The 21,786-nt window shown below is 43.4% G+C and overlaps 1 protein-coding gene across 1 annotated transcript; it reads left to right on the forward strand.

The window, feature by feature from the left end:
* Window positions 1-1,064: 1,064 nt before the first annotated feature.
* Window positions 1,065-21,579, forward strand: sox11a (SRY-box transcription factor 11a; the record flags this gene model as incomplete). Its single annotated transcript, NM_001317084.1, is given in 2 exon segments — window positions 1,065-1,088; window positions 19,431-21,579. A coding segment is annotated over 1 exon segment (1,095 nt). The 3' UTR covers window positions 21,354-21,579.
* Between the last annotated feature and the right edge of the window lie 207 nt (window positions 21,580-21,786).

Raw genomic sequence — 21,786 nt, forward strand, 5'->3', positions numbered from 1 at the left:
TCAACGGCCCACTTTCACAAATCCAAACCCACATGTTCGAGCAGACAATGTGAACCACATACACACTCGCGCACACACTCTTTAACCACAGGCCAGTATCTGTGGTATGAGGGGTTCTTGTTGCTAGACAGCTGCATGCCTTGGCCTCTTCACAGCGGTCGACTGAGCTCCGAGGAGCTTGACAAAGAGGCTTAAAGTCCTCCCTAAGTCTCCAGCCCCTAGGTCGTCTGCATACCCCGAGCCCAGCTCTGGAAAAGGTCTGAATGCAAGTTTAGCAGCTATGGTTACACCCCGGCAGACCCCTGCCGCCGCTCTCGCTTGCATTACCATTTTTTCCCTGGGCTGCTTCAGTCTTATAGCCCAGCAACAGGTTCCTCTGGTGCTCTCCTCTTATTTCATAACATCATGAAAGAACTGACAGACATACTGCTGCTACTGAGGGACTCTAGTTTTCCTCCTCTGTGTACGTGTGGGTGTGTATGAACATGTACATCTGTATTTGTTTATAAGTAAGTTTCTAATATACAGACAGCAGTGCAGCGTGCTCTTTGGCAGTGGTTTGAAACTGCATTCTCCTTGTGTTTCCCTTTTTTTTCTGTTTGTTTTGTTTTGCTTTGCTGGAGTTTTTCATTGGTGTGAGGGAAAGAGGGGCCTGCTGCGAGGTGTGTTTCTTGGCTGGTTAACCTTCTGTACGGCAACACACAGCCTCTGTGAAGAGGGTCTATTATGGATATGGACAATAAATCATCACCCATATCCACCCTGTCTGGGGGCACAGACACAGGAGGGTAGATGAGGGTGAAGGGACTGACGGGCATGCACCCACATCATAAATGCACTGCATGGAAAGGCGGGAGAAGGACAAATTCACAGGCAATGAGAAACTAGTGCAGGCATTTCAGTAAATGAGGAAGGTATGTGTATATGAGCATGTGTGTGTGTGTGTGTGTGTATATATGTGTTCTATACTGGACCAGTTTGTACCTGTGAGTGTGTGCGTGTGTGGGAGGCGGTATTCTATGTCGGCAGCTGGAAGTACTCAAGCTGCTGCTGCTGCTGCACAGAGAGAGAGAGAGAGAGAGAGAGAGGGAGAATGAAAGAGAAGAGCCTGCACAAGAAAGAGAGGCTAAGAGAGGTACCAGTACAGGGTCCCTCTGTACAGGGCCTGAGCTCTTGCAGAGTGAAAAGCCCCTATAGAAAGAAAGCAGGGTCATCTCAACAGTGGAGCGACCTCAAACGCGCACACTCCTTCGTATTCACGCCGGAGCAGAACAACACCAGGGCCAGCGTGAGTGCACAGCAGTCCTCCTCAGGAAGCGGGGTCTTGTTTAGACTTACAGCTATGTGCAAAGAATAATAAGGACCAGGACAATGTTGGTACAGACATGCAACACTCCCCCCGTCAGCCTTTTATGTCTGCAGAATCTCCCTCTTCACTCGGACAGATACTCCCTTTGTGTGATATTGTAGATGAAAGAGGATTAGGCATACCTATGTTATGGTCAGTGCCGAGGCTCCCACCCGGTGATGCCAGAACAGTCAGATGAAAGATCTTGTGGTTTTTTGAAACTCACTGCAGGTATTTTGCCATGCTCCTTCTGGAAGTTATTCAAGTTCACGTCCTTTCTTCCTCCCTCTTTTTGAAACTGCTCGCTGTCTTTCCCTCTTTTTCTTCCCTTCCTTTTTTTTTTTTTCTTTTCTGGAGAAAGGTAATGAAGGGGAACCAAGTTACTCGGCTTAAGAGTGCCAAGGCTGTGATTTTCACTGTGAAGTGTTAAAAGTTACAGTGCACAGCTGAACTTGTATATTCAAGCATTTGGCAGAGTTACAGCTCCCCAGCTAAGCCACATGTTTCAAAGTTTCAAACTTAACAGGAAAATGAACAGGTGTCTCAGACAAGGTTTCTGTTCTTCTTGGAAATATGTGTTTGTGTATGTGTCTTTGTGCGTGGGTATGTACTGATCTCTTCTTTCTGTCACATTAAAACAGGTCAGTCAGGCTCAGGGCCCCCTATTTTCTTCCTTTTTTTGCACAGATCTTCACTGTAATGGACACCTTTAGTTTTGTGAGGGGAAATACAGTCCTGTACTTTGTGCTTCTCCATGACAGAAACATCAGTGAATCAACCCAGCGATTTCAGTGGGTCATTCCAGAAGATTCTGTTACCTTTCAACAGGCAGAGCGGGCCCCCGGGCTGAGGCCAGGGAGAGGCCAGGGAAATACAGGGAGACAGACGGAGAAGAGAGCAAAGAAGGAAACACAGAGACCAAAGAAGAGGTGGATGGTTTTTGATCAAGTTTGAAAAAGAAAGAAACGAGTAACTCAGAAAGCAGAGAGAATCAGAATGTGGCGGGCCGAGAGGAAAGATCTTGAGACAGAGCGAGGGTGTAAGACCACTCAACTCAGTGGAAATCCTTGAGTTCATACCGTGTTCCAATCAAAGTCCATTGACCTGGCAGGCCTGTGACAAATTATCCCAGCAGCTCTACATATGACTCAATCAGCATGGCGGATAGCTTTCTGATGAGCAATAGGTCTCCTCATATATCAGCCAAATCACCCCCTGATGACTTCATCAACACACAGCCTACACTTCTCTAAGTGGACGGCAAAGGGAGTTCTCGAAATCAACTCTCACAAAGGCAGGTTTTCTGAAGAGCACCTTTAGACCCATGATGCACTTCATTCTTTTGTCACTTCTCCACAATAGGTACGGACCAAGGTGCAAAATGTTCACGTCAACTTAACAATGTCACATCTTTCAAGAAGAATTACTCACCTTTGAACTGGTGAGAACTGACTTTCTCCGCTACTGTTTAAGCACAGCGACAACATACTGGTTGCTAAGACATAGCGGCTGTCAGCTTTAGTTTGAACCTCTGTTAGCCGTCCATTACACGATGTTTAGATTGAATGGATATTGGATGCCACCACATCAAGCAGTCCCCATATGCAGCTGCAGGTTAGGTACACACCAATCACACATGAGAGACAAGCCAGAGGATACCTGATATGCCGTTGAAGCCAAGTGGATGGATTTACTCTCTCGAGCCAGCAGACCTAGCAGAGCTCTGAGCCATGAGTAGTGAACATCTAAAAGCCCACCTCTCCTCTTGTAATTGAAAGTGCACTCACTAGTAGAGCAGCAAGAATGTGTATATATATCTTGCTCGAGAGATTCTCCCAGGAGGGTGTCTATGGGGCGTTTCATTATAAGTTGCTATCTGTCACATGGGCAAACTAATCAGAGAGACAGATGAAAGGTGGGGGCCAGAGGAGGGGTCAGCTACTCAGTGATGGCTTCCTCTGATGGCTGGGTGACCCCTCACCCCTGCTAGAGGATCCTGGGTAAGAGATAAGCCATGTGTGATGATGAAACTCAGAGTGCTAGAGCTCCTGAGGCTGTGATGACTTAACCCAGCCTGCGCATTGGGTCTGCATAAACTGTACACAAATAACCTTTTTTGTTTGCTTCAAAAAATTGTTGTTTTGCGCCCTTACAAGCAATCACATGTTTGACACATTTAACCTTTAGCACAGGTGAAGATCAAGCTATTGGATTCAGGTGTAAAAAAAAAAAAAAAGCATAAACAGTAGCAAGACATTTCCATGTTTCTCATTTAGGCTTGTTTAGTGTTTCCATCTGCCTTCAAAGCTGGGATCTAATCATCCATTTATACATTTATAATTGGACGTATTGCATAAAACAGATTCCTGTGCTCAATGGAGCCTTTCATGGCGCACTAATCAGACCAGACGCCACCAGACAACAGCTATATTTACTTGTGCCATGTTAGAACAAGCCCCACTTGAAACAAACTCCTCTTACATTTTGGATTAGGTGTCTGCGGACGGCGGCAAACAACAACAGCCCGGGTCAGGAAGTTCAACACCATGATCAGTTTACTGTGACAGCGTTGTCTCCACATTGCTGGTCAAATGAACCACCTTATTTATACAGCTACAGTTCTGCAGCAGAGGAGTTGTAAAAAGTTAAAAGAACCCCCCCCCACCTTTACCCCCACTCTTCTCCCCCCACTGAACCAAAAGCGGCTTCTCACTGCCTTTCTTCTCTGCGTGGAAGCAGTATGAACTTAATGCTCAGCGGAGAGGACATTAGACTGTTTATGGTTTATTAATTGTTTCTGAGGGAGTGGCAGTCCAAGCGTGACCTGCTGTTAACTGCCATATAAAACATCCACATGTTCACAACATCTGGGGGCTTCTAAGTAAACAATACAGTGAAATATACTTTCAACATAGAACATTTTTTTGGCTCAAGCAGAAGGCACGTCTGCCTCTGCAGCTGCTTGGCCTTTTTAACTCCCTTAGTCGTGTCGGCACATGTCCACTGTCAGGGACCAGTGCCAAAAACGACCACTGTGTTCAATTATATTTCCGTAATTGTGTATGATACACATTAATCAAATGTAATAATCAGTTTTCAACGGCATATGGTTAGCAGGGCTGCGCTGTCAAGTGGAGAATATCTGAAAAATGCCTCGGTGTGCGAGTAAGTATCTTGAACTTAAAAATACATTAAGTTAAAATATCATAATCAAGTTCATAATTACCATAAATATAATTTCAATGCCAGCTGGGGCTTACAGATGCAAACCAGTATAGCAAATAGTTGGATGAGTTGTGCGTGCGTGTGTGTGTGTGGCATAAAAACACAGAGGTGGAATTAAAATCTGATGTCATTAAAGTCTGGCAGAGTATCACATTATTTACATGATGTAACCTTCCTCTGCCAGGACGTGTCACTCAGGACTCCATCTGCTGTGAGCGCAGAATGTCACTGTGTGTGTGTGTGTGTGTGTGTGCACGCATGTGTGTGGGTGTGATGTGTGGACACCAAGGTACTGCAGCAGGCCTCTAATATGTGACCTAAGGGATGGTCTAAAGCTGTCAGCTCCTTCCTGCGGGAAGAAGAGGACAGCTAAACAACTGATTATCTGTTCCAGTCACCCACAAATACTACTGACAATACCTCGCTGCCAAGAGAAATTGGCCCAAGTGTGACAGAAGCAACGTGTGTGTGTGTAGGTGTGTGTGTGGGGGTGTAGGTGTGTATGTGTGTGTGTGTGTGTGTGCCTGCCTACGAGATGAGGGCAGGGCTACAACGCTATAGATCTTATTCTGTACACGTCTCACTCTCACGCTTAGTTTGGCTCTTCACTAAAACAGAGTGAGGTTTGTTCACAATAGATTTTGATCTATATTAATGCAGTTCCCATGAATTTAACCCTCCTTAATATTTCCATTAGGCTGTGTTAGTGTTTCAAAGAATGGAGCTCCTTTTCTTCTTCTTTTTTTTTTTTTTGCAACTTGAGTCCAGAGGCATTTATCAATTGATTGAAACTTACTTCATCTGTCCGAGCTTTGATGTTTTTCCTCATTCTTCTTTCACTTGTATAAGTCTTTCATCCATCTCTGCATTAAATAGGTCCGTGAATGGGCTTCTTCATTGAGAACACCTGTGCAGCAGTTAAAATAAGCAGACCTATCTAATACTTCTACCATCCCGTGTCTATCTTTGAGCTTCTTCTGTTCCAATATAATCAAACAGGAAGGCGCACGTTTCCTGTCTTTGACCCATATGGACTGGAAGGTAACCATCAATATACATGCACACTACTCCAACTTTTTTTTTTTATTTCCATCTTCCGCTCACTGTCTCCTGCTTACTCACTCTGTCTTTCTCTCTCATTCTCTCATGTCTTTGTGAGGTATGTGTCTGTAAGTGTGTGTGCTCACTTTCAAACAAAAGAGAGAAGAGAAAAAAAAAAGGTAACAAAGTTTGCAGAAGCTTTGAGCTTTCCCTTGATCTGAATACAAAGCTCTAAGGTTCATGTTGGTTCACGTTTGGTTTTCCACTGCAGCTCAAAGAGCTAATTGTGTTCAGCAACATCACAGCGTGACACGATGACTGACTAATGCATTAGCCATCGTTGTGTTTGATAGAGACGCAAACACAACACGTGCAGAATGGCCGGCGCCGCTCATAACACACCTCACCTCTTGTGATGTAGCTATGGGAGACTTGTCGTGGCTGCTCACTTTGTTTTGATGGTGGTCGATGTCACGGCTGGTTCACATGTTGTTTTGATCCCTGCTGTCAGAGCCCAGTGAGCTCACTCAGACACAGCTGGCTTGGGTGGAGCCGCTAGGGGTACATAAGGAGTTGAAGGACATGGATCCTTGCCAACACATTTCATACATAGCGCATATCTTACAAGTGCAGCTGAGAATTAGAGACAGGGGACCCTCGCCCCTCACTGCCCACCCTACCATCTGCCCGCCTGGGGCCGAGGGCGCTGCGGCTTAGCTTCCATATTACCAGGCATGACAGCACTGCCCTCAATCAACCCCTTATACACACACATATACTTCTCTTCTTTTTCACTATTTTTAATGACAGGAGTATGTTAGTGTGAAACTTGCTTCTCCTTAATGTCAGTGTAAATGAGAGATTACTGGCCTTTCACAGCAGCAAAGACGGGGGACATTATTTTCCCCCTCACCGTCTAATTTGGTTCTTGCTTGGAGGGGACTGCAAGGCCAGCAAAGGTTAGGTCTCTGCAGCGGTGTGTGTGTGTGTGTGTGTGTATGTGCGTAGAAATGAATGTGTGTCAGTGTGTGGCTGAGTGTCTCAGTGGAGGTTACAGGTCTCCGAGTGGATATAATTAGAAACTTCCGTGCGGCTTTTTAGAAAAATAGTCAGCTTCCCCTTGCTTGTTTTCCTTTCACCATTTATCTCTCTTCTCTGGTGACACGATCAGGGAGTTAACCACCACGTCCATCTTTGTGTCTCAACTTGCCCCCGTTTTACTCTGCTGGTGTAAATCTCACATCCTGTTCCCCATCAGCCAAATAAAACAACAGGACTGGATAAAACACATGTAGGGGAATCCCTTAGAATCAGCATACGTGAAGCTTCACAGAGCTTCATTCCTCTTTTGGATGAAGGCTGGTGAAAGAGATGAAACAACTGCCCAGTGGCTTTCTAATGATTTAATTACTTAAACTTATATACATCCACACAAAAAAAATCAAAAACACCAAACAACTAATTGTAGAACATATTTCAGCACCACTTTTGCCTCAAATTAACCATTTCCTCAGGTCATGTGTTTGAAGTTGAGTAGTAGTTTGGGAGTAGTCTATTTTGTACACCATCACTGCAATCTCTATGTGAAGATCAGGTCACTCCTGCCTACATGAAAGCCCCTATGCATTTAGAAATGACAGTTATTAGTAGAAAGCTGTTGGCAGATAACTAAGAGAGAATTCTCCGGTGCCTTTCATCCTCCTACAGTCTGCTATAAATAATGGCAGGTTACTAAGCATAGGCTGAGTGACTCATACACCTTTTCCTTGCTGCCACTGCCCTGCTTCTTCTCCTATAGCTGTCATAGAGGGCTTAAGGGGCTAGAACACTCAATCAATAGCTTCACAAAAAAAAAAACCCTCCTTCCACACCTTTCCGTTGTAGGATTAGAGGGTTCTGCGTCCGACCATTTCTGTACTTTTTTTTTTCTGAAACTGAAGATCGAGCATCCAACAACGCTGTGAGGTAGTGAGGAGGGGCCATGGATCGAACCTCCCTCTCTCGCTCGTCTCGTCGTGTGAACCTTCTAGTGTAACCGGGCCATTAGCGCACACATTCCCATGTGCCAAAATGCATGTATAGCTTGACATTGTTCCATATTGCCTGAGCCACCGGTAATGGGCTGCAGTAGATCAGCAGAGCAACAGTTAGCTCATGACACCAGCTGATGTTTAAGATCCCCACAGATCCATACACGGAGGAGAAGGAATGTTTTCTCTCCTTTCCTTGGCTCCTTATTGTGCTTTAATACAGCTAATTAAACATTTTAATCAAGGATAGCACTTTATTGATCTCAGCCCATGTTAAGGGGGGGGTTAGTGTTAACTATACCACTCTGATTATTCCTGCTTCACTAGAGCTGTCACTCACCCTCCCAATGATCCCATCAACTCTCCCTCCTGCCAGTGTCGAGAGAGAGGACCAGTAAAAACAATGAGTTGAAGTCATCCCCGACTTATAATTAATCTCTTGTCGTCTTCTATTGACACGTCCACTCTTTGATTAAATAATTACCTAAGTGCCATAAGCCTCCGTGATTGAGTCATAATCCTGAATAAGCTGTAACCAACTATGGTCACCTCCTTCGCTACGATTAGCTCATCATTTGCTTGGCTGCCAGAGCAGCAGCTCCCCCCATCTGTTATGCTCTGGTTCTGGGACAACAGTTTTGGGTTTCTGGAGCCTGGTAACAGGTTCTCATTTGACTCTCGCTACACTTAAACTCACCGAGTGTGCGAAGGTACAGACACGTGCACACACATATGCCCATGTATGCAAATACATTCACACGCATGTCTGCACATTCTGACAAGTGCAGTTTCTCACATTATACCACTGCTCAAACCCACCCACAGCAAACCGCACACACACACTTCCTTTTCACACATGCACATGCAAACACATGCGTGTCTACCCACCTGCCCACCCAGCACTCCCACACCTCACATATAAACAGCCTGGCATCTGTCACCGAGGGGGTCACACGTAGACACACACACACACACACACACGTGCACACATGCAAACATAAACACACCCAGACACACAAACACAGTCCTGTTGTCTGCAGTGAGCGTACCCTTTTGACCCTTTGACAGGTACACGGAGGATCTCAAAGTGAGAGGAGAAGCCTCAGAGCAGGTCTACAAGTCAGAGACGTGCCCTCTCCATAGGTAGCTGTCGAACTCTTCAGGGCTCCAGGGGACGGCAGTGCCTCTCCCAGGAAGCTATAACTCTCCTCTCAGGAAGTGAGGTGTGTCTGGAGTGTTATCTACATCTGTCTGGGAGAGAAGCAGGAGGACAAGAGGTCAGACAAGAATGGGACCACTTATATCATGTTTTATGTATGACGTGTGGCATGTGTTTGAATATTTACATGTGTCTGAAGGTGATGCAAATAGAGAGGGAAAAAAAAAGAGGGAGGAAGTTCACGGAACTGTGTTTTCTTTGTCAACAAAGACTGTCTGTAATGAGTTGAGCATGATGCAATTCCAGAGCTGAACCAGTAAAACCCACAGTGCATATGATCTATTGATCAGAGCTCCACGTGCATTCATTAAGGTTTTCAATATCAGTCATCAAGTCCCAATACGCTGTTCACTGAAGTTCTGAAAAGTTATTACTTGGTTAGACTCGACAAACAGATTTTAAATTTTTCATTATACTTTCAATATTTTTCCATCTGATCATATCCTTTAACAACAGCTGTGACCTTCAAATTTGAACACTTTCCTTATTTCCTATTCCTGATGGTTTCTTAAATTCCCTCTGGTTGTAGGTATGTTGAATGACCCCTGAAATAACACGTTTGAAGAATATAAATGATCAGCCCCCACAAAGTCAAGTTAAAAGCTTTGGGGGTGATCCTTGTGAACTCTTAGAACACTCCCAGGCATATAATTAAAAGGTAGTTTCTAATTTCTATGAGGGTAAATTAGCGCCTCAGCTTCATTGTTAAATCATAGCTGGTGGCACGTAGCCTGGGGAGATGGATTGAATGGATCAGAGAGGGTTGGACAGTCACTGGATAATTTTGACAATGGGGTTCGGGGGTATCATCCATCACTCACAAGCTTACATGAAAGTTTTGACAGGTAGAGGTCATGGCAATGTGGCAGGAGCCAACAGAGATGGATGCCTTTAATTTGGGTAATGAAGAGTTAACCATCTTGGGAGAGCAAGAGGAGCGTTAAATGGGCGAGCCATCCGCCATTAAAAGAAAGTCTTATTTAATTCCTCCAACCCTAATGAAAGACATCGGAACACAATCCTTGATTGACAATGAGGCCCCAGCTGTAATTCCCTGCAGACAGTTCACTTAAGTTCCCTCCCTTGTTAATCTCAAATATAATGAATTGCAAAACTAAGGTTAAATGTGGCAGCGTGAATTCATTATCACTAATACATTAGACCATAAGATGATTTACAGTGCGGTCTCTCTCTTATTTTCATTAACGGTGAATGGCTTTGATTTAGCCGAGATTCCGCCGGCCTGTTCATCCTCGACATCAATCTCACAAGCTTGGTCATTGTCCTCCTCTATATCTGACCTCTTCACTCGAGAATAGAGCAAAGAATGAAAATATGTAGGAGCAGACAACCTGGTGAAAAAAAATTATTCTTCTTCTTTTTAGTGTGAGTACAAGACCCCTCTTTATCGCTTCCATGGAAATTATATTCATCCTGAGCTGTCATTCAACTTCATCCTTGACCCTGGTCTTATTGTTGCAGGCTTAATGGTAGTGCTTTCTCCAAGATAACAGTTAATGCTCCACTGTCTACCAGCAAAGGCCTGCAAAGACTATCTCACACTAAAACACCAGGGACCCTATCTGCATACTGAGCTGATAGCTATATGGACATTCAAAATGCATGTACATGTTCCCCTATCATTCATTAACCAAAAGAAAGGTATCTGAAATGCATGTTTCTTTCCTAGGTATACTTCTAATATGTCAACCATGGAGTATATTGAACATGGCATAACAGTGTGGGCACTCTGTGGCTTGGGTAACACCTGCCAATTTATATTAATGCTCGGAGGAATGTCATACATAAATCAGCCTATTAAGGTTTTACACCCGCAAGCAACATGGCGTATGCCCAATTTGCCTCGCTGAGAGTTATATATATGCATTGACTTCCTGTATCACCATTTAGTTTCTGAAATCATTGCTGTTGCCGGTGCATGTGTGCATGCTACTATGTGCTCAAATCTACATGACTGTTGTGCATAAATGTGACAAATTGTAACAGCGCACTAAGTAGAGGCTGCAGCAGCTACGGTGAGTGACAGGAAGGTTATGGGCTTCTAATGACAGGGTTTTAAAGCTATAGCTACTGCTAATTGGGGTGATGTGTCCATCCCATGTCCCCCCAAGACATGTCTAGCTACCAGGGATTAGCTGTGATTAAGGTACTGGTCTTCCTAGTGCTTTAAGACCTTTCACGGTATTTATCCGCAATGGTCAGATTACTCCAATGATGGACAGATAGAGATCACAGGGGTCATGATATATCTATACAGTTATAGTCTGAAGCATATTACAGTTACCCTTTAGCTAGTCTGGCTTTGAAAGTTACATATATCACCATACATGATAGGAGATAGTGTACTATAGGCTGCAGAGGGAGAGCCAATGTAATATTTATGCAGTCCGCTTGTTATATAAAAGTAGTTCAAAAATAATGCCCCAGGATATTTTTTTCGTATTTCTTGTTAAAAGACAAAGGGAGGCAGTTCTTACACAAAACACATTCACCGAGTGTAAAATCATTATGTTTCTGTTGGCAAACAATTTAGTCTAGCATCACACTAAGTATGCAATAATGGTTCTCCCCAATTAACAAGACGCTAATTATGTGCTGCTTCCTCTACAGGTTTATCTGGAACACAATGCTTTATGAGCTGCTCTTTTTCTTTTTCAAACACTTTCATTGTAAAAACTGCAATAAGTCTTGATATTGATATGAAAGCACAATAACAACTTCATGACAATAGCTGCTTGGCTCTTAAAGGGGGATTAAAAAACTCCTGAAGAGACAAACGAGAAGCAGGTTTCCACACAAAAGTCAACCAACCTGGAATACACAGCAGTGATTCGCTGTAAAAACACATATAATGAGCTATATAAAGGAATAAAAATACAACATGAATATTTATTGAATATAGATTTTTCTCTGTACACTCTGGACACAAACTGCGAGCCTCTTAGGTCGTTATGCTATTAAACACTGTAATGGTCACAGTGAACACATTTCTGAGAAAACACATTTGCATTTTAAACTATTTTAGTTAGTTATAGTTTAAAATGATCAAAAGTGCTGAGCCTTATTCTCTTTTCCTTGTTAGCCCATATCTGTTCCAGAGGAAACCTCTCATGTGTTTTCATTTGAGTAGGAGGCTTTGTATTTAAAGGGGAAACTCTTGCTTGTTAAAATGAATTGCCATGTATGCTTGACACTTATAATGAGATTAGTGTAGGGATGTATCAAAGAGGAAATGTTGGAAATAAGAGAGGAGCTAATCCGCTCACACTTTTATGACTAAATTCATTCTTTCCATGGTTTCTGGAAACTTTGCTTTCCTTTTCATTATCTGAATTGTCTCACGGCTCTCATCTTGTAATCCTTAGCTCCTCTGTTTACACTGGAACTCAGTTTAAAAAGACCCCATGAGACTGGAATAATAACTGAGAGATTTTGTGTTGACAATATCAGATTTTTATTAATATTTTATATGCAGGTATAAAGCCTGCTTGATTCTTTTTTTCTTCAAGCAGGCAGATTACTTCCACACATTAACATAATCAGAAGAGAAATTCATACACGCACATTAACATAATCAGCGTCTAATCACGATGCTATATGCAATGATGGATAAGAGGTCGTGACTGTTGACACAGACGACAATATCTAACACTTTACTTGAATTGTTGATTTTTTTAAACTTCAAAAATCCAGACGTCCAACTTTAAAAACACCTAAGAGACCAAAGTCTGATGAAAGCATCAAGCTTCGCCACACCTGAGTTGGTCTGTGACTGTGATTTGACACACTCATTATCAAACCTTCTATTATTGATTTCTAGATAGTTGTTAAACACTCTGCCATGCACACAGCTTAGCCTTTCCATATCCCTGAGTCTCCTCCAATGACCTTTACTGTTAAGATAGAGATAGCTCTCAGTGCATACAGAGGGTTGTAGAGGATTTGCAAAAGAGGACATTTATGAAAATCTTTCTTGAAGCCTGTCTAAGAAATCCTTAAGAGACATGAAGGAAAGGGCAGTGAGTCAGTATATGGAGAGGACATACTGAGGCTCTGATATGGATGGAATGCTGGGGGAAAATACCAGTCTATATGTGCATATGTAATGCAAAGTAAAAAGGAAGTCACAAGACTCTCTTGAAGTTTCCTCCTTTTTCTGTAGTGCCATTGGTCTCTATAGACATACACTCAGGACATAAATATATTTGAGGAGAACTTAACTTATGATTCAGTCGGAATATAAAGGTTGATATTGAAATGACCTTCTCTATAGACTTTAGTTAAAGAAGTTCAAATCTACATAAAAAGAAAATACTTTGTCTCTAATACTGGTCAGTTTTCATTTTTATGCCAAAATGAATGAATGACCACAATGTGATCACTGATTATGGAAAATATGTTAAAGACTTTTCTGTCTGATTTCAGAGTGGTGTGTAAGATCACCAATGTTGGCTCCAAAACAGGAAAAAAAAATATGTTTTCATTCCGACCCACATGATTATGATTATGTTTACAAAGTTGCAGTGTTTACAAAGTTGCAGTGTTTACATGCCGCGTTTCATCATCATCCTTTACATGTTTTTCTCTTTAGACTTGTTGGTAACTGTAGAGGGTACTGCTAATTTTCACTTCAGTTTTAGGTGGTTGTTTGTCAGTATTTGTGGTTTGAGAGATTGATTTTCTCCCTCCCGCTACATTGATGAAACCCCTCCCGGGGGTTCCTCTGGGAATTCATCTTGTGCTGATAACTTTGAGCTATCTTATCTGGTCACTGTTCAAACAAGAGTGAATGCTCAGATTTGCTTCAGGTGTTTGTCTCTGCATGGGTCCATTTCTTCTTGTTTTTGTTTTCAAGGTTAAAGCCTGATTGATGCGGCTTTCGCAATGCTGTTTTCATCCAGCTTGTGACTGAATCACTTAATTCATCTGTTAGAAAAAGTAATAACCACAGGTTGATTGAGAAACAAGCCCTAGTATTCGTACATTCATTTATATCTGCGTGTTGTGTTTGGTTCCAACAAATCAAATCAAATAAAAGGATAAAAAAAATGCGTTTAGATAATTGCTTTTGGAAATAAATGTCTGGTTGATCATGGAACATAAAAGAAAATCAGATGGCAATGACAATAAAATAAATGTGAGCATGCACAGAGCTCAATGTGTGACAGATAGACACTAGAGTCTGGGTTACAACTGTCACTGCGCAATCATTAGTTTAGTGTAAGACATACGACAGTTTCACAGTACTTAATTACCCTTAAATATCACTAAAATGAATGTGAAGAAGCCATCGAGAGGAAAATAAAACTAACAATCCCTGACTTTAATTCTGGGTTATCCTACCTGCTAATTATAAAATCTTAAGGACCTAACACAAGGCTGCCTGAGATTTGTCCACAGGGCATGGATTCTCAATTTGTCATGCTGCTTTGAACTGTCACTATTCGGCTGGTGGTGCAAAGATCATAAACCAGTAAAACTTCAGAGCACAGGATGCGACTGAGGGTGACTCAGGGGTTGCTTATATACTAGAAAAGGAGTGACTCGTATAATGTGTTTTCCGATCATGTCTGAAATCAAACATGTTTTTACTCAATTTAATCAGCTACACTCCAACGAAAAGAGAGGGGAGACACAAAACACTGGTTAGAAATAATGATGGATATCTTAAGATCGTCTAGGCTGGAAGACATAGTGTTATTCATGTGAAAAGTGACAGAAAAAAAATTGTGTAAAGGATAAAAAAAGAGAGTTGTGGTAGAAGTCTAAACCTCGGCTCCTTTCTCAGGAGTGGGTGTGAATGTCACATCGTCAGTCTCGGAAACTTCTGTCACAGCTTACCCCCCGCCCCCCTGCAGGGACCTCCCTTGACCACCAGCACCAATCCGATGTCAGAATGGTGTCAGGTTGTGGAGGTATATGAAGCTATTTGACAAAGCAGTTCTGACGCAGTATGCCGGCCCCTTAAGCAAAGCAGAGGCCCCTCACCAATCTACACAGAGTGGCCTGTAGTCAACACTATCTTATCTCGTTACGGGGCAAGTCTGGGCTGGTCAGCAGGGGAGCAGAGACACATGGCTTCAATGGAAACCGTCCCATGCTTCTTAGAAATCAACGGCTTGAGTGAAATGTGATAAACAGTTCTATTTCTCTGAGATTGATGGTGTTTTTAGCTTTTATGCTTAACTACAGCAACTCAATTTTATTGATGAACTGTTTTACCACTCCACCACCAAAAGCAAGCAACTGTATTGTATTCCCACTGGAAGTGGTACATAGCTTTCATCTAGCTTATATTGACCTGGTAATAATAACTTTATGTTTGCTTGCCAGATACTGTATTATGTTTCATAATCTTACAAATGAAACTTCCCGTTGCTCCTTCTATATATCTCCAACCAGTGTGTGTGAGAGCAAGACCTGACCTGCAGCCATACAATCCATCAGCATTAGTCCTACACAGTCTCCAGACTAAACACACTCTCATTACAGTGGCTGCGAGCGCCTTCGGGGCTCTTCCTCCACACAAGTTTATTAACACAAGACACAATGTACAATACAAAACTAGGTACTCCGGACTCTTACGGTAAACACCGTCTCATTGCTGCTGGTATATAATTAAAGGATTTAAATGATCGGAGCTTATGGGGAATGACATGGCAATATGATTACTGCAGAACACACGGTACTGTGTAAGCCTGAGTTGCTCCAGGATGATGTCATCTCCTTCAGGCCATTGTGGATTCCCGCTGCTTTGTACGGCAGCGTCTGTGCTGTGAAGAGAGAGAGAGCGAGCGAGAGAGGAAAAGACAGGATATGAGACAGGAAACGCTTCACGCTTTCTTACAAAATTCAAACAGTTGTCACCTGTATAAAGACGGGTTATGTGTACTCAGCCAATAAACCTCTTAATTGTCATATCTCACATTCCTAAGCACAATAATTGTCTTAATGACAAAGTGTTCAGTTACAAATTTACTTGACTTCCAACACCCACACTGATCCATGCCTCACATTGGCTACACTCAAAGTTTATAGTCTCCCTCTGGCTTTAATGCATGCTGGAGTGTTTGGGTGAGTGTTCGCCGACGAGGCTGTTGAATTTGGTTCTATCATCAGAGAGGGAAGAAGCGTTCAGCTTGTTACAGAAAAGTAGTAATAACAGCTAAATGTACTGTAAACATGGAAGATAAAGTACTGTTTATACAGAATACTCCAGTTTTTTTTACTGATGCATAAACTTATGCAGCATTTAATGTTGTATCCAGTCAAAGTGTGACTAAGTTTTAGAACTTTGTGCAATGTTTTGAATGTAAAATCTATTTTTGTAAAAGAAAAAACAGAATCAAAGTACCTCAAATTTGGGCTTAGGCAGTACTTAAGTAATCTTACCATATAGTTACTTTTAACTAAGAATAAAAGTTACTGTGGAAGAAATACAAAACTTGTTATACATTTCTTTTTGGTGCTACAACTTTCAGTGAACAGACTAAACTCAGATTATTATTTCTAAGTAGAGGGCTGACACAAGTACAAGTGTACACGCGGTTACCAGAAGCTTTGGCCTCTGATTGTATTTGTGTGTCTGTGTAACAAACATTCCAGCACAGTACTCAAGCATCAGCTGTTTACATTCACGACAAGATACTCCAGTCTCAAGTATCCGCTAAGCATCAGACCTTGAGAGACAGAGGCCACATCAAGGAGGTCAACAAACAACCCGACACCCTGGAGATACATTTGCATTGAGTCGAGAATGTTAAGCAACAACAGGGCATGAAATGGCCTCGGAGGCACCAAACACTTAAGTGGTAAAACAACAGCCTCCAAACTGTTGTGAGATCCTCCTCGCATTGTCGAAAGCTCTTCCTATCTTGAGGGAGAGCGAGGAAGACAGCATGATCTTTGAGGAATGAGACCATATAGTGACAGGCAGCCAGCGAAACAAATTCTGGGCCAGCTGACATAGCTCATTTTAGTATCATCTCACAAGTTAAGACAACGAAATAGGTTGCAGTAACTGGCAACAAGCGTACAAACTATAAATCTTCAGATTCATAAGCTGATATTGAGTTTCACCTCCAGCCACAGCCTGGATAGACAGGACTTAAAGTCTGTATGGAAAAAGACAAGGGTGGCTTTACCTTATGCTTGCAAACTGCTGGAACTTGTTACATAAATTCTATGCATAGCACTAGATTACCATTAAGTGACTCCACTATATGGGCTAGAAAAACACCAATTCACTGCATGGCAATAAACATTGTAACCTGAGCACACAGGATACTCAGAAATGTGTCAGTCAAGTGAAAAGTTAATTTGCGTTTTTATGTGCTACCAAAACAACCCCCCTTTCCTCACCACCCACGTTTAGCCACCCCCCCTACCCTTCTTTACCCATTGTGAAGCCATCAGATAGCGGCTTCCAGAAGTCCACACCTGTCTCAGGGCTATGCAGAGGAGATGGATCCATGCATTTTGAGCATCAGATAGCCTCTAGCCAGGGTTAGTATTGATCTAACGCTTCACTGGCCCTTTGTGAGAGCAGCAGCTGCTTTGGGGGGCTTTTAGATAAGCAATGCAAAGGGAATTGTTTCTCCCGAAACCCTCTTTCAATGTTCGTACATGAAAACCATCACTTAATTCAACACTCCATCGCTCAGGAATAAAATGTCCTCTCCCTTGACACGAAAAAAAAAAGCAGCAAATAAGCATTAAAACATCTGCCTTTGGGGTATTGGAAAAGCACGTGGCATTAGAAATCACACAGTGATAATGCAGCTCTCTGGATTTTCACTGTTTAATCATATGTAATCTCTAGAGTGAAAATGAAATAAATAAAAAAAACACAACATGTTTCACTATCCCACAACTCTCTCTCTCTCTCTCTGTCTCTTTTTCATTCACCACAGTCCCAGTCACTGAATGAGGCAGTTGGGGTGGGAGGGAGGGGAGGGGGGGTATGTTACTGCTGCATCTGTGTGAGGCAGACATGGCGATGAGACCCTCCCTAAGATGACTCATAGGCTGTATGGGCTGACACCAGCACCTCATTCACAGCCAATAATGAGCCATGCTAATGAGCAGGACAGCCACCCTGCATGCTCATCATTAAGCAGTCCTGTGATTCATGTCCAGCATGAAACCATCATATGAAGAGATAAGGCTGGCTGGAGCTGGGGCTAGGATGAGACACGTATAGACAAAATCCTACAAAAAAAAAAAAAAAAGGCTCAAGCGCTACACTACCGCTATCATTTTGTATGATATGATATGACTGATCAATATTTTCTAAATATTTTTGGTGGGGTATAAGTGCCCTTTTGGCAAATCGGAACAGGATAACGCAGCCATATTTAGCTCTCTTCTACCTTGGTGGAATATGAGTACTCATGTACTGCATACAAGGACAATTTCCTAGAATTCCAGACAGATATGCAGTCAATATGTGCTTGCAAATTGTACCTATATATGATACCATGCTATCAGTTCATTTGAAATAACCACCTCTACCAGTCAGTCTCAAAAACCACTCAAATGAATCCATCAGGAGAAAAACACGCTGACAGTAAAACATGCAAGTGCATGCACCAGCCTCCCGAGACTCTTGCTCCGACACATATATCTGATAAGGCTTAATCAGCACGGGGTGGTCATGATAAAGCATTTCAGCCCTATCTCTGTCTGAGAGAGGGAGAAAGAGACACAGACAGAGGGTTACCTCTCCAAGGGGTGGAAAGGCAAGATCTCTCAGCATCTCTCCCTCATACTACCCTCAGTCTCCGTAGCCTTGTCCACTTTCCCCTTTACTTGTGCCCCCTTTTTCTCTTCCTTTCTCCATGCTATCCCCTCTGTGCCTTTCTAGTTGTTTCTCTCTGTATCAGTGGAGACACGTCTCAAGCCCCAGCTGGGGAAAATACGGTGGCTTGGTGGGGGGAGGGTTTCAAAAGGGTAAGTGATTGCCCTCTAGGGGACGAAGCAGAGAGAAAAAAGCAGGACGCCTTATCGCCCCAGCCTCCAATAGCAGTGCTGGCTACCACCCAGAGCCAGTGGGGAGGTTGGAAGGGGGTGTGTGTGTGTGTGTGAGGGGGTTCTGCAGGCGATACCAGCTAGATGCTACACTGCCTCTTGACACAGCAAACTCAGCGGGGAGCCTTCCACCCATGCCTGACTGTATGGACTCAACTTTAGTCTGCACAGCCAAATGTTGCCATCTGAATAAGTGGTGTGCTTTAAACTGTACTACATGGGCATTAATCCGGATGAGTAACAAATCATAGCATATGCTTGTACTTTGTGATTCTGTTTTATTTATGAAAAGGGATTTTTTTTTATTATAGGGGAATGATATTACAATTAAATACATGAATTTTCTGTATGCAAGAAGTGACTCCCTGGAGTCTGATCAATAAGTGTCCATTGGATGCTGCAGATGTGTTTTGGATGCTCACACACTACAGACAACATCTATAAAGCAGAATGTACTACTGACCTATTTCCTTCATTCAATTGCAGACATGGAAACAAACAGGGCAAAACAAGAGAGAGAGAGAGAGAGAAAAAAAAATAACACTTTGCTTCTCAGACATATCCGTGAAACGCATGAGGTTATACTAAAGTTATTCATAGCATCGAGTCTTCCTCTAAAGCCATTACCAGCTGCTAAAATGCATCCCTCTACAGCAGGCAGCCAGGCAGGCAGGCAGTCAGGCAGGCAGGCGCACCGACGCATCCAGGCGCCTGCAACAGTATCCAAGCGCCACCTTCAGTATCCAGCCTAAGGGAGGGGGAGAAAAAAAAAAAAAGAAGAAGCAAATAATCACACAGCCTACATGTTTTTTTCCTCCAGACACATCTGCAAATGGTAGCTGTCTGTCTGGAGAATAACCTTACGTGTTTTCCTCCTTCACTTAAAAAAATAAAAATAAGGGAAATAAGCTTTAGTCTTATGTGCGCTTTGGTGCGTGGTGTTCATCTCAGGAGCGCATAGTGCTAACTGTGTGTTTAATATGCCTGTCTCGCCCGGCGTTTTGCCCCAGACACTATGTACCACAAATCCCCACCTCCACTCCAATGAGAGCTTGGGAGGGAGGAATAAAAGGGTTAAGGGGAGTCTTGTATGGAGTCTGCTGGGCGGAGTGGAATGGACGTGATTGGATGACTGTCTGTGACGCAGGGGACATGAAAAAGCTGATAACTAGTTAAGAAGGCAGTTTGTAACTCTGGAAAAAGAGTGCAGAGCTTGAGACATACATTACGCAGTGGACACGGACGAACCGGCGCAAACGCAAGAGAGCTGAGCCCGTCTTGGCAGAGTGGGGTGCTGATAGACACTGCAGCGTCCGGACACAAAGTGACTTGAAACAGAAGGACAATGGTGCAGCACACAGACAACAGCGAGACGGACGGGAGCATGTCCAGGGAGGCTACGGATTCAGAGGAAAGTGAATTTATGGCATGCAGTCCCGTGGCGATAAACCCAGACTGGTGCAAGACAGCCACCGGTCACATCAAGAGACCCATGAATGCGTTTATGGTCTGGTCCAAAATCGAGAGGAGAAAGATTATGGAGCAGTCGCCTGACATGCACAACGCTGAGATTTCCAAGCGCCTCGGGAAGAGGTGGAAGATGCTCAAGGACAGCGAAAAGATCCCGTTTATCAGAGAAGCCGAGAGGCTGCGGCTAAAACACATGGCTGACTACCCCGACTACAAGTACAGACCCAAGAAAAAACCAAAGCTCGACAGTTCAAAATCATCAGCACCGTCTCCGGAGAAGTGCGCAAAAATTGCAAAGACTCCCAGCAAGAAGTGTTCAAAGATAAAGACTAAGAGCGGCTCCAAGTCCTCTCACGGCTACGTGGAGGACTGTGTGTTTCCCAGCTTAAAAGTTACAAAGACTGTGAAAAGTGAGCTCACCGATGAGGACGATGACGACGAGTACGAAGAGGACTACCGGATGGGGATTAAGGCGGGGGACGAGGAGCGCCTGAGGCCGTATAATGTAGCCAAAGTTCCTGCGAGCCCAACTTTGAGCTCCTCGGCCGAGTCTGAAGGGACGAGCATGTACGAAGAAGTGCGGAACAACAACAGACTGTTTTACAATATCAAAAACATTACCAAGCAGAGCACATTGCACGCTGCTTCTGTCTCACCAGCATCCTCCAGGTCGGTCTCCACATCCTCCTCCTCCTCCAGCAGCAGCAGCTCCTCTTCTGGCGAGGACGCGGACGATTTGCTCTTTGACTTTAGTTTAAATTTCGCCCCCAGCGCCCCAGGCTCGGAGCTGGGCAACCCCAATTCAGGAAACCTCTCCCTGTCTCTTGTGGATAAGGACCTGGACTCGTTCAGTGAGGGCAGCCTGGGCTCTCACTTTGAATTCCCAGACTATTGCACGCCAGAACTCAGTGAGATGATTGCCGGGGACTGGCTGGAGGCGAACTTTTCCGACCTGGTCTTCACATACTGAACTGAAAAAAAACAAAAACAAACACACACAAAAAAACAAAAACGTTCCTCTAGTAATAACAGAGAAGGGAGAAAGTAAATTATATATGTGTCCTGGTCAAGTTGTCCCTAGCTCTGCCCTCCTGTGGGTTTTCTGAAGGGTCCTTGGAGGGAGGTGGAGGACCAGGAGGCGAGGTGAGGTTTGAGGAATGAGATGCTTATGAAGCTGGTAGCAAAAAAAAAAAAAAGCAAAGTCTGCAGACGTTTTTTTCTGGCAGCATGACAGGGTTTTATGGATTTTTTCCCCCCCTCCGGTAGGTCTGCATTTACTGTTCAGCTTAAACGGACCACAAAAAGGGAGAAATACGTGAACTTCTATGCATCTTATCCTCTTAAAAACAAAAACAAAAAGAAACTGCAGGGAGCTGAAAACGGACTGTGGACTGACTCAAAGC

The sequence above is a fragment of the Larimichthys crocea genome, chromosome XXIV (genome assembly GCF_000972845.2).
Source record: "Larimichthys crocea isolate SSNF chromosome XXIV, L_crocea_2.0, whole genome shotgun sequence".
In the NCBI taxonomy this organism is placed as follows: Eukaryota; Metazoa; Chordata; class Actinopteri; family Sciaenidae; genus Larimichthys; species Larimichthys crocea.